The sequence below is a fragment of the Podarcis liolepis genome (genome assembly GCF_965112155.1).
Source record: "Podarcis liolepis genome assembly, chromosome: 16".
Taxonomy (NCBI): Eukaryota; Metazoa; Chordata; class Lepidosauria; order Squamata; family Lacertidae; genus Podarcis; species Podarcis liolepis.
The window spans coordinates 40,138,715-40,153,039 of record NC_139567.1 but is presented as its reverse complement, the minus strand read 5'-3'; the positions used below and the strand labels follow the sequence as shown (position 1 = coordinate 40,153,039).

At 43.9% G+C, this 14,325-nt stretch overlaps 1 protein-coding gene across 21 annotated transcripts in view; it reads right to left on the bottom strand.

Annotated features, from left to right (window-relative positions):
- The window catches only part of TBX4 (T-box transcription factor 4), a 126,488-nt gene that overhangs the window by 47,205 nt on the left and 64,958 nt on the right, over positions 1-14,325 (bottom strand). For all 21 annotated transcript variants that reach the window (XM_083479904.1, XM_083479910.1, XM_083479920.1 and 18 more), the window contains one exon: positions 1,607-1,765. In XM_083479904.1, coding sequence (XP_083336030.1) covers positions 1,607-1,765 — 159 coding nt within the window. The remainder of the gene's footprint in view (positions 1-1,606; positions 1,766-14,325) is intronic.

The following is a 14,325-nucleotide window of genomic DNA, read 5'->3' as shown; positions in this document are numbered from 1 at the left end:
TCCAGAGGTCCATTCTTAGGCTGCAACCATTCTTATCCTGAGGCATGTTTTCACTAATGTGTCCTCCGGTGTGCAATTTCCGTTTGCATCCTGGGGCAAAGTTCGCAACCAGGAGCAGCTACTTCTGGGTTAGCGGAGCTCGTAACCTGAAGCGTCTGTAACCAGAAGCGTTCGTAAACAGAGGTACCACTGTATTAGGGTTGTTGTGATTATAAAATGAATGGCGGATAATGGTGAATGGCACAGTCAGCTCCTTGGAGGAAAGGTGGGATATAAACACAATAAATAAATATATTATGACCCCTAAGAATTGTCCATAGACGGGATTTTAATACCCAGCGTTTCTGTACAGGTCTCTATCATGGGTGTGCCTTCTCATTCAAAAGATCTAAGCCCAGAACATGCAGAGAAGCAACAGGCAGCCTCCTCTGAGGACCAACCGTTCTGCCACATCTCTACACCGGGAGTGATGGAGGGATCCACACCCAACGCAGAGCTGCAATGAAACGGCCTGCCACCAACAGAGGCTCATTGGAGGAAAGCAGCAAGCACAAAGCCATCACTCATGCAGAGAACCAACATGTGACCATCTCTGAAGGAGAACCATTCTTTGGAGCCTCTGCACTGGAACGACCCAATGAGCTAATCACACTCGAAACAGACACCGTGGAATTCCTTACCCTCCAACAGAGACTGAGCAGAAGCAGCCACAGAGCATTAAGTTATGCAGAGATACTACAGGGCAGCCTCCTCCATTGGGAAGGCGATTTTGATGCACAGGAGACTAATAAGTACATTTGTCCATTGGAATGACTGCTTTAAGCAGACAAAACCAAATACAATCAGGAGCTTATTATATCAGGGAAGGGTGTCAAGCATGATCTTTAGGAGCATAAGAGCCCTGCTGGATCAGGCCAAAGGCCCATCTAGTCCAACACTTTTTTTCTCACAGTGCTCAGTCAGATGCCCATGGGAAGCCTGTAGACAGAACCTGGGTGACATAGCAATACATAGTTGTTTTCCAGCAACAGGTATTCAGAGGCATATTGCCTCCCAAACACGGAAGGAGAACATAGACACATTGGCTAGTAGCCACTGATACCTTTATCCTCCGTGAATTTATCTAATCCTCTTTTGAAGCCAAACAAGTTGGTGGCTATAATTTCCTCCTATGGGAGCAGTTCCATAGTTTAATTGCGCCCAGTGTGAAGGACTCTCCTTTTGCCTCTCCTGAATCTGTCAGAAATCATTGTGTGGGTGTGAATTCTAGTACAGTGGTATTTTGGTTGTCAAACTTAATCCATCCCAGGAGTCCGTTCAACTCTCGGAACTTTTCAAAAACCAAGGCACAGCTTCCGATTAGCTGCAGGAGCTTCTGCACTCAATCGGAAGCCGTGGAAGCCGCGTCGGACATCCGGCTTCCGAAAAACTTTCGCAAACCAGAACACTTACTTCCGGGTTTGCGGCATTTGGGAGGCGATTTGTTCAGGAGCCAAGCCGTTCGACAACCAAGGTACCACTGTATTATGAGAGGATGGGGGAAACCTCTCTCTATCCACTTTCTCCACACCATGCCTAAACAGACTCATTTAAACATGCAGCATACCTGCTCTGGATCTGGACCCTGGGGGCTGTTCAGAGGCGTACTGCTGACTCCCGCTACACCCAGAACAGGGGAACCCGTTGTGGTTTCAGAATGGCCAGGGGCCTGGGGCGCAGCAAATCCATCCTCCGGCTCAGACAAACTTTTCTCCTGGAGCATTTCCTATTAAAAAAAAAAAGCAAACAAGGGGTTTTCAGTCAGTTGGGTAATTTCCTCTCAAATTCCACAAGTGAATATTCCAGACTTTTAGAAGACTTCTGAAGGCAGGCCTGTTTAGGGAAGCGTTTAATGTTTAATAGATTATTGTATTTTAATATTCTTTTGGAAGCCGCCCAGAGTGGCTGGGGAAACCCAGCCAGATGGGCGAGGTATAAATAAATTATTATTATTATTATTATTATTATTATTATTATTATTATTATTATTATTATTAATTCCATATAGCTCCAAAGGTTTGTTACAGTCAGGATGGGAAATCTCTGTTGTAGACAATAGAGACCCCTGTGGAACCTTAAATGAAACACCTCCCCCACTTAGGCTCATAATTAGGAGGAGAAAACGGAACGATTTCCCTGTAAAAAATAAACAGCTCAGTTAATTCCAAGCCCAATTTTGAGCCAGATCAGACCCTGCTGTAGGCCCTGAATGTCATCAAGAGCACAATCGAGTCTCAGCTGCCCACATTCTCCCACCTTGTTGCTGTAACTCCACCAGCAGCAGAGGAAGGAAAGTTTCCCACTCCTTCTGGCACCGGGTTGCTGCAGCTGCAAGCCACATGCAAGCAACATACTGGGAAATGTAATTTTCCCAGGGCTCCCAACATCTGCAAGGAGAGAGGAGCTGACCTTCCTTATATATTAAAAATCTCACCTAGATAAGAACTCACAGGGTCACAATTCTCATGTCCTATTTGAGGTGAACATTGCAATCATCAAAACCCACTTTTCTGAGACCAAGTTTTTTTGATTCCTGTATCATCAATAATTACCTTATTTCAGATTAACTTTATCACATCTGTCAAAGTCAGTTCTCTATCCTATGAAAGGTTTGCCCACAATAAACGGACAAATCATATATATATAAAATCTGACCCTGGTTTTAAAACAAGGAACCCATATATGAAGCAGGTGTAGGATGAAGAAATGCAGAGCTTGGTGGGCTATTTGATAGAAACCATAACATCTGAACTGGTTCAAAATTAATGCAACTTTGTTCTGCCGCTGAGTTCATTTCCTTCTGCCCTCTCTTATCTTGTCCCATCTCTAAACTCTTCAGCATTATGAAGAATATTCTATTCCCACGCTAGTCTTGCCAGCATCACATTTTCCTCAACATGAAAAACATGGCGGTCTTTTCCGGTGTTACAGGAACGGCCACTCTATCCTGAGTCGAGAAGAATTTTGGACAGACCTTTTTACGCAAGGAAAATTCCACAGAACAAAACCATAGACGTGGCTGCAGTGAAACCCGAGCCCAAATCCATAGAATGAATTAGAATCATCATTAATCTGGCCTTATTTCTGAGATCGTGCCCAACTTTACTCCACGAGGAACCCAGGCTGAGTCCTAATGAAGTGGAGGAAGAGAGGGAAAGTGGTAACACCAGCACTCAATCCCAAAGAATGGCAATCGTGGCGGGGGGGGGGTCCCATTCCCAAAGTCTATAGTTTAGGCCTTAAATGTAAATAGGTGAACACAGCCCTGATACTGATAAAGAAAAGAGTTTGTGAACAAACACCTTCACTTCAAAAGCCACAGTTCAGCCACATCTACCACACAACCTGGTATAAGGGCAGGTCTCTGCAATGTGTAACTCCACAAACTAGACATGTTTTACAGCCAACCAGGTACTTGTCAACCACCACTCATCCACCCCTGTTCATACAAGCCCAGACTCAAACTCAAAATACCTAGTGGGCATGGGTTTATCAAAAACAAGTCATGCCAGATGAATCTCAATTCTTTTTTTGATAGAGTTACAAGCTTGGTGGATCAGGGGAATGCTGTGGGCATAATATATCTTGATTTCAGTAAGACCTTTGACAACTTCCCTCATGATATTCTTGTGAAGAAGCTGGTAAAATGTGGGCTGGACAAGGTAACTGTTGGGTGGATTTGTAGCAGGTTGACTGACCCAACCCAAAGAGTGCTCACTAACAGTTCCTCATCATGCTAAAAAGGGTGACAAGTTGGGTGCCACAGGGTTCTGTCTTGGGCCTGTTATTGTTCAACATCTTTACAAAGGACTTGGATGAAGGTATTGAGGAAACCCAGCCAGATGGGTGGAGTATAAATATTATTATTATTATTATTATTATTATTATTATTATTTTCATTAAATCTGCAGGTGATGCCAAACTGGGAGGGTGGCCATTGCTGCTGAAGACAGAATCAGGATTCAAGATGACCTTAATAGACTGGAGAACTGGGCTAAAACTAACAAAATGAATTTCAATAGGGACAAATGCAAGGTTCTACACTTAGGCGGGAATAACCAGCTATACAAATATAAGATGGGGAACACCTGGCTTTCCAGTGATCCGTGTGAAAAGGTTGTTGGGGTCTTAATAGACCACAAGCATAATATGAATCAACAGTGTGATACAGTAGCATAAAAACAAACCCTAATACTATTCCAGGCTGCATCAACAGATTAGTTTCCAGATCAAGGGAAGTAATAATCCCACTATATTCTGCCTTGGTCAAACCCCATGTGGAGTCCTGTGTCCAGTTCTGGGCACCATAATTTATAAAGGATATCAACAAGCTAAAATGTATGCAGAGGGCAACCAAGATGATCAAGGGTCTGGAAGCCAAGCCTTATGAGGAACGGCTATGGGAATTTGATATGTTTAGATTGTTGTAGAGGAGACTTAGAGGGGCTGTCACATGGAGAATGGAGCAAGCTTGTTTTCTTCTGCTCCATAGGGTAGGACCCGAACCAATGGCTTCAAGTTACAAGAAAGGAGGTTCTGACTGAAAACCAGGAAAAACATCCTTACAGTAAGAGCTGTTTGACAGTAGAATAGACTCCCTCAGAAGGAGGTGGCCTCTTCTTCATTGCAGCTCTTTAAGCAGAGGTTGGCTGGCCATCTGTCATTGATGCTTTAGTGAAGATTTCTGCATTGCAGGACTAGAGGACCTTTGCAGTCCCTACCAACTCTGTGATTCCATGATTCTAAACCATACATGGCTGGTGGCCTTTGCCAAGCATGGTGGGTTGCTTGCGAGTCAGGTCAGACTCTATGAGAGGGAAGAGTTTCCCAGACATGACCACTGACAGCTTGAGGATCCCATTTGGCATAAATTAATCTTAACTCCATCCAGGAAGGCTTGAGGTTTGGCACCTCTTTTTAAACCACAAATTCCCAAGGTCCAGTTCTAGCTAGGATCCATCAATTTTGGTTTCTCGTTTTTCCAATCTTATAATCAGTTTGTCGCAATCCCACATCAGCTTGCCAGCGTGCCTTTTTTAAAAATAAAAATAATAATAATTCTGCATGAAAATCGATACGCATTTTGCAAAGGCATTTCTCCTAATGCCCATTTTTCGGCAAGCAATTTCCCAGGGCAGTAATGCATTTTTATACATTATTTTCACTGATATATAGTTTTGTCCACAGTCTTCCCCAACATGTGCTTTTTCTGTAAAGGGGAAAAAATGACTGAAGGACTGCCATCAAAAAATAGGGAGAAGTTCTAAGTGTAGCTGCATTTTGGTATGTGCATTGGTTCAGGAAGCACAAGTGATAAGTGTTTGCATTAAAAAGTGAACCGAATGAATTTCTCCCCAATCCCTCGTTCTAACCCAAGCAAAACCAAAAGCTGATTGCTTGCCATAGTGTTGCTCCTTGCAGCATTGTTTTTAATGTGGTATTTTGGGGGTTGTTGCATAATACATTTATTAATTAAGCTGCTCCAGGCCCTGGATGAGCAGAATATGAGAAGAGATGTAGCTCAACGGCAAAGCAGATGCCTTGTGTGTAGAAGGTCCTGGGTTCAATCCTCTGCATCTTTGGGTAGGGGTGGCAACGTCCCCTATCAGGAACCCAGGAGAGACACTGCCAGTCAGTGTAGGGACAATACTAAGCCAGACAGACCAGTGGCATAGGACGGCTTCGTTTGTAGAGCCTGGCTGGCCAGTTTTGTAGCGGCAAGATTCCTGCACAGAGCAAGGGGATTGGACTAAATAGTCTTCAATACCTCCTTCCAACTCTGAAATTTGAAAATTCAGTGTCTTGATCCATTGCCATTCATTCATAGGAACATAAAGACCTGCCTTGGCGCTGTGGGTTAAACCACAGAGCCTAGGACTTGCCAACCTAGCAGTTTGTAGCACGTCAAAGTGCAAGTAGATAAATAGGTACCACTCTGGCAGGAAGGTAAACGGCATTTCCGTTCACTGCTCTGGTTCGCCAGAAGCGGCTTTATCATGCTTGCCACATGACCCAGGAGCAAGATGAGCGCCGCAACCCCAGAGTCAGCCATGACTGGATCTAATGGTCAGGGGTCCCTTTACCTTTACCTATACTGTTTACACTGACTGGCAGCAGCTCTTGCTAGGGTTCCAGACTAGGGGTCCTGCTCTACCTAGAGATGCCTGGGGTTAAACCCGAGGCCTGTCACTGAGTTGCAGCCCTTCACACGAGATTCGTTCCTTGGTGCCACAAATGAAGAAGGGATGGGTTTGCACATATGAATGCCCTCTCCTAACTACCAGCTCACTCACCCCCAACATAGTATAGCTAAAGTATACTATGCAGCTTTAGACTATGATCCTAACCACACGGTGTAAAAAGTGAGGCAGGAACAAACAGCACAGGAAACTGCCCAAACATCGTAAGTGAGCAAATGTGTTCAGCCACAAGAACATCAGAAGCATCTGAGCCAAAGGCCCATCAAGCCCAGCATTTTCTTCTTACAGCAGCCCTCATAGGAAACCCACAAGCTGGACAGGAGCACTCTCTCACTTGTGATTCACAGCAGCTAACAGGGTATTGGTAAAGGTAAAGGGACCCCTGACCAATAGGTCCAGTCGTGGCCGACTCTGGGGTTGCGGCGCTCATCTCGCTTTACTGGCCAAGGGAGCCAGTGTACAGCTTCTGGGTCATGTGGCCAGCATGACTAAGCCTGGCGAGCCAGAGCAGTGCATGGAAACACTGTTTACCTTCCCGCTGGAGCGGTACCTATTTATCTACTTGCACTTTGAGGTGCTTTCGAACTGCTAGATGGCAGGAGCAGGGACCGAGCAACAGGAGCGCACCCCGTCGCAGGGATTCAAACCGCCGACCTTCTGATCAGCAAGTCCTAGACTCTGTGGTTTAACCCACAGCACCACCCTCGTCCCATGGTATACAGGTACATAAACACACTAGAAACTGCCTTATACGCAAGTCAGACCACTGGTCATTGAACACTGTCTACACTGATCAGCAGCCACAGCTCTCCAAGATTTCAGACACAAATATTCCTAACTCTACCTGGAGGTACCAGGGATTGAACCTAGGATATCCAGGATGCAAAGCAGATGCTCTACATAAGAGCTAATTACTGCAGCTTGATCAGGCCGAGGACCAAGAGGTGGCCCTATACTGTATAGCTGCTGCTTCTAGCTTGGGTTCCCCTGGTCTGAAGAATTCTGTGTGGGATAGAGCAGCAGTGGTGAACCCATGGTCCATGGGTCACATTTGGCCCACGCATCTGTTTCTGGTGGCCTGGCAAAGTGTTTGGCTGCTAAACAGACTCATCCTTCCTTCCCTTGCACCACCCCATCACTTTTGTGCCCTTGGAACCTTGTCTGCCTGCTCTAAATCCCAACACCTAGGTTATTTGGACCACACTAGCTAGGAGGAGTCTGTTTAGCAGCCAAATACTCTATACCCCCAGTAGGGCTGGGAAAAGACACATGTCTGAACTCCAGGAAAGCCACCATCAGTCAGCAGAGACCAGGGATGGAGAAACTGTGCCCTACCAGATGTTGCTGGACTCCAGCTTCCAACATCCCTGACGATGAACTGTGTTGAATGGGACTGGTGGGAGCTGCAATCCACCTGGGAGGAGCCACAAGTTCCTTATTCCTGGAGCAGGCAATTCTGAGTTGGATTGAAAGAGTGGTCTGACTTAGTCTGCGGCAACTTCCTACGTCCCTGTGCTCCTATCCCCACCCCGCAATTGTTGCAAAGGATTTTGGGGCATACTCTAATTTTACCCACCACTCCAACCAACGCTATCAGACCTCACTGTTGCACTAGAGATGTTGGGAAGCCTGGTCTTCTCACTGAGGAACCCTTGCTGAGCTGCTGAAGAGCCTAAATTTTATCCCAGAAGGAATATAGTTGGAAGAGTATTGCCCTAGATATTTGGGGGGGGGGGTCACCTTCTCACACAGCGATACATGAGTAAAGTCCCACAGAAATCAATGGAATAACGTTATGAGACTCTTAGGTAAACACCAGGGAAGAGAAAGTGAAGGTTTGTGGGATGGGGGCCGAGGTATTAAAGACTGGGATAGGCTTCCAAAGAAAATGACATCATTTACCCATGCATCCTCAACACACACACACACACACACACACACACACACACACACACACAGAGAGAGTTTGGTTCACATTGTATCCAAATTCATTTTGGTTCAAAGCCAGTTGGGAACTCGCTCAGTCTAATCTCATGGAACAGAAGTGGCTAGACTCCCTAATGGATATAAGCCGTAGGCCCCAAAGTGAGCCAACACATAGCTTTTTATCTTTGCGTCTTTTACTAAGTTCTTGCAACTTCTTTCATAATGGCCCTTGAGATTCCTCCCCCCCCCCCAATTCAAATACTTTGTAAGTTCAAGAGACCAAAATTCTAACAATGCCATTTTTTCCTCCCCTAAAATCAAATTTAGATAACATAAAATGTGGTGGTGGTGTTTTTAAAGAAAAGCTGTTACAGATGCATCATTGCCCACCCATTGGCGATACCGATACCCCCTTAAAATTTTATAATTCCAGGACTTTTCCTCCGTTTTCTGTATCAATGTACGCTGGCTGAACATGAGCTGTTTTTCAAGACTTTGGTGAAAAACATCAGTGGCAGTATTATATGGTAGGGAGAGATGCTCTTTGGTTTGAGGAAAGCAGAAGACCTGGTGTGTGTGTTGTTGAGCCTCTAACATCTCCTTGGAAATACCTTTCTCCCCTCTCCCTTTAAATACATGAACTGTGTTGATTCTATTATTGCACTTGCTGTACAATAATATCTCTTTTCAGTCTGGGAATTATTTATTTTTAACAGCTTCAGGAGGTGACCCATATGAACTGAATACCAGTGGCTGTTCTTGGGAACGTAAAGAAATGGACCCCGTTTTTCACCTCTCTTCCACTTAGGTTTGCCAACTAACCAGAAAAAAATGGCTTGGCCTGCTCCTGCTCTTTTAACAGCAAGTACAAGACGAAGGTTTCCACAACCATGGAGACACACATGATTACCTGGTTATACCTTTAGATCAAACTACCGTTAACAGCTCAGCAGACTTAACCAATTAAAAATAACCCTCCCAAATTTTACCAAGTCTATTGTTTTTCTACAGATCTCCCTGCCCAGGCATAGGCAAACTCAGCCCTCCAGATGTTTTGGGACTACAATTCCCATCATCCCTGACCACTGGTGCTGTTAACTAGGGATGATGGGAGTTGTAGTCCCAAAACATCTGGAGGGCCGAGTTTGCCTATGCCTGTCCCTGCCTCTTCCCAAATCTGGAGACAGATTAAAAATTGCCAGCCAGCTAAGCCTGGTCATCATTACCAAATCCCACTGAAGGAAGCGACCAGATTTTAGTTACTCTTAACTTGTTCTGTTGGTTTCAGAGAGACTTCCACGACAATCCTAAGCACACTTACTAGGGAGTCCCACTGAGTAGTGTGCACAGGATAAGGCTGTTAACATCATGCAGAAAATAACAATTACCACAAAGTCAAAAGCCACAGAAAGGCAATGTGGTTATTAGGGGTGTTGAAAAGAATGCCACAAAATAGTGAGCAAGTCTTATGGTTCAGTTGAAGAAGGGTCCTGGATAGCTCAAAAGCTTGCTTGTTTTGTTCCAGGTTTTGCTGTGTGTTTTTTTTGCAGCATTTTAGTTGGTCCTCAAAATAAGATACTACCTGACTGTAACTTCTGGATTTTTCCTAACAGATGAGCATGCCTACTTCTGATTTTTGTATAGTCACCGGGATTTAAGTTTAGCTCGACTGGAGCCAACCATTTTTAAGAGAGTTTCAAGTAGGGCTCGGGTTATTTTGTCCCATTGTTATCTCCGGGCAAATTGACTTTGGGAATGATATCAGACTTGTGAGACCTGCATTGCGAGATGCAAAAGCACCATGTACATGCAAAAGAGGTCCTCCTTTCACATCGCCCTTCAACTTTATACATATTCTCCTAATTTTGTCCTGCATTATAAAGAAATGACAGTTTTAAAATTCCCTTTACCCCTGATTTCCCAAGAGGGTACCCAAATCGTTCCTTGGCTTTGAAGGATATTTTTAAAAGCATCTCCCACACCCCCAGATGCCAGCAAACTGGGTCACAGACATAGAGGTCTTCTAAGCTAAGGAACATAAATTCAGAAATGATACACCTCGACTGCATGATATATTTTTTTCCTGTAGTGTTGGGGAATAAACAGCAAATACAAGAGGGCATTCAGGTAGGCTAGCTTTGAATTAACATATGAGGGTAATATTCAAGTTAGGGGCAGCAGCAGAGAGGCAGGAAGGAAAGACTCCTCCTCTCCCCCCCAACCCCCCCCCCACAGCTACCCCAAAAAAATTACTTAAGCTGGGCTGCAGCTGTTCCCACTGAAAAATGGGAGGGGAGGGTCTCAAACTGGAGCCTGTTAGAAATTTTGGCTTAAGTATGCTGAATGCAACTAGATTCCTATGCATGCTTACTTAGGAGTAACAAAGCAGGGTGTGTCAGGACTGCAGTCTTAGAAAGTGAGTTTGAGCATCACTTTTCTCACACGTGCAACAGAATCCTCTCCATGTTTACTTACAAGTTTTTTTCTCAATAGTTCAGACTTACTCCCCTTAGCACATTTAGAGCCTGAGCCTATGAATGCTTACTCAAAAGTTAAGTCCAAAAGAGGCTGCACATTGATTTAGAAGCCCCATTGAATTCAGCAAAATTTTCAGTGATGCTGACTGAAACCTGTCTGTAAACTTGCAAGTCCTATTGAACTCAGTGGCACTTACTTCTGTGTAAACATGCAAGGGGGTGTTTAGGCTTCCAGGCTTACTGGGAAGTAAACTGCATTGAAATCAAATGAATTTACTCCTAAGTAGATTTACTTTTTGAATGGCAAGAGACTGACTGGTAGTTTCTCTACCTTTCCCAGTACATTCAGATTCTTATCTTTTTCTCTTGGTTATGAAAATATGTGATTATTTTCTGCCACTGGAAGATTTAATTTTGTTGAGGAAGGCTTCCCATAATGGATAAATAGTAATATTGTGGGCATCAATCAGATCTCTTTACGAACGCCTTTTCCCATCTCAATCTGGTGACTGAGACTTCATCCTTCCAAACCTAAACTCATTTTCCTTCAGGTCAAAGCTGCACAGCTATGTGCAAATTTCCTCAGAGGTCTCCTTGAACTTAAGGGCGGTTTACCTTAGAGTAAGCATGTGCAGGATTGGGTTGCGTTCCTCACATTCTATTTCTGAGCAAGTGGGTTTGAAGCCCCTTACTCCTGATTCTACCCTGGGATCAATGGAACTTAGAATCCATGTGGAAAAACTCCCTTAATTCCCCACCAGATGAAAATACCTCCTCAGGGGCTAGCCTTGTCCACTTTAAAGATCTTTAGAGTCCCACAAAGTTACAGGCAATCCACAAATCTGACTTAATTCTAATTTTAACCGTAATTTTACATATTGTTCCTGCTATCTGCTGGGATACCAAGGCAACACATATGTGATACATTTTTTTAAAAAATCCTACAAGTGTATTCCTATAGCATGCTTACTTGGAAGCAAACCCATTTAAATTCAGTGATCCTTACATCTGTGTATAACATGCAAAAATCTAGCCCTATTAGTCAACCCCGTTGGACGAGGTTTTTCCCTTGTGCCTAAAGATATAGAAAGGCGTGCAAATGTTCTCGTTCATAATATTACTTAAATTAGATTCAGGGGAAGGGGAGGCTGCAATATTGCTTCCCACCCCCAACTCCTTATCTGGAGTCCATTTTAAAACATTGGTAATAATACTAAAAACAGACGAAAAGATGTTCTGTGTAAACATCCTAACGGTGAGCCTTAGTTAAGATAAAAGGGTCTGCCTTCTCCTAACTCCGACAGTCACTGGGAAAAAAGCAATAAAGATAATACAGTGAGGGGAGGCAGACAGCTTTTCTCCCAAGTTTTACTATGCAGATTAGAGGCAGGGTGGGGACACCCAAAAATCTAACAATGAAATGTGCAATATAAAAGTTAAGCCTGAAAAAAAGATCAGATCAATTTCACTCCCATGCTGAAATTTACAAACAAATGGATTGTTTCTATTCCCCAAGCAGCACCATTAATGCAGATCTGATCCTGTGCAACGTTTACTTCAAATTAACCCCTGCTGGGTATAATAAAAAATAAATAAAACACACCCCACTTCAAGCATATTTCAGTGAGGTTGGAATCCTAGCCCCATTTACCTGAAAGCAAGCCCCATTTGGATTCAATAGGACTTGCAACTGAGTGGACATGGTTAAGGATTGCACTCTGTAATCCTTAGCCATGTCTACTCAGAAGCAAGTTCTATTGAATTCAGTGGGGCTTCGTAGTCTCAGGATCACAGTTTTATTTATTACTGTTATTTAGTGTTGTTTTTATTGATTTTAAGCATTCATATCTCTTGCCTTTCTAACAAAAATTCAAGGCTGCTTACAAGTCACCCTTATTATAAAACTGACCAAAGATGGTGATAATAAGCTTGAGAGCCAATGCTGATTAAGGATGCTTAGGCACTATTGACCACATGTGAACTACGCAAAACAAGAAGTACAGTATATTGTAAAAGGTGGACTAAAATTCTTGCAATGTGCTCCTAAGTAAGCTTACAACCCTGATCTTCCTCAAAATGCAATCCTGGGCATGTTTTACTCAGAAGCAAATCCCATCATCTTCAGTGAAGCATACTCCCTAGACAGTAGCATGCAAAAAGTACTTAGAAGCTTAGCCGACCCGATTCACACGTGATGTACTATCAGTATGTTGAAATGTAACTAAACTTTACTACAAGGAACCCATTGCATTTGTGTGTGAGTCGTGTGTGTGATCTCACTTTCAAGGATGTCCTCAGACTCCGGCCCCACTAAAATAAAACTTGCACGCGGTATCCAATGTGGAAATTAACTGTGCATAGATTTCAATGGGATTTGATTTTGCACCCAATGTGACCTCTCCTTACACAAAACTAGAAAATTAAGGTGGTAAATTTAGGGTTAAAAAGTCGCTGAAATGAATGGACTTAAAAGCTGGTGAAGTCCAGTGCTTTTAGTGGAATGTGACTTAGTTGGATACCACCCTTAGGACCCAATCAAGGTGTGTGTCTGCTCAAATCAAACACTCTTCCAGATTTGTTTTTATCTGTGGGGATGAAATCCTGCTTTCCTTGAAGCAAGGCGCGTTCATTTCATTCGGGGAGCCTGCTTAGAATCCATTTTTTAAAGGATTCCACTCACACCCTGGAGTAACTTTTGTTAATCCTAAAACACCAAGACTGCACATTTACCTGGGAGCAGTTCCCATGCCTGGGACTAAGCCTCTGAACACGGAAGGTTTTACTTATGAGTAAACAACCACGGGATTTTATTTACTTGGAAGGAAGTCACGTTGAGCTCTCAACAGGACTTCCTTCAGGGCTCTAAATTCTTAGAGTAACCTGGGACGACGCATAGCGCACAGAGGATTCTGTTTGCTTGCGACTTTATCCTTTGCACGGCCGCTCGAATCGCATATCTAACATCTTTGTTATCTTACGTGCAACCCCTTGGCCCGTTTTACCTTAAACTAAGCCCCACCGAATTAAGAGAGATTTACGTACTTCAGAATGAACTTGAATAGGGTCCTGCAGATTCCAGGACGGAATCCTACGCACGTTTACCTCTGCATTAAGTCCCTCTGATCTCAGCGGAGATTACTTCTGAGTAGACATGAATACGAATGCACAAAACGTCCCCTCCGCTGCCGCCCCCCCCCCCCAAGTAACCTCAGGTTTCAATCTGATGCACAATTTCCTACAAATCCCATTGAGTTCAACGGGGATCAAGTTCAAATAAGTATGCACAAAGGCTGCGTTACTTGGGTCTGCCCTAACAAACAAGCTCTTTATTTAAAAGAGTCTATGCGGTTTTACTGATTTTAATTTAAATGCGCTAGCCATGTCTCCCTTTCAAGACGCCGCCTTGGTCGTGAGAAGGTGAGTTCACCGGCTTACAGCAACACCTCGGTAGGCTTTTCTCATAAGAAAGTCCAATTGAAATCAAGGTGACTCTTACTTTCAAATAAATGTGGCCCTCTGGGTTGGGGGGGCTGTCACGTGTCAGTCATGGGGGTACAATCCAGAAGCTACCTAAAGTGTCTGATGGGCCACTGATCCACGCCTCCTGTGTAAACACAAGATACCAAAGCCCTGTTGATTTTGGAGCAATTTATTCCAGAGTAAATAAGGAAGGTCCCCCTTTT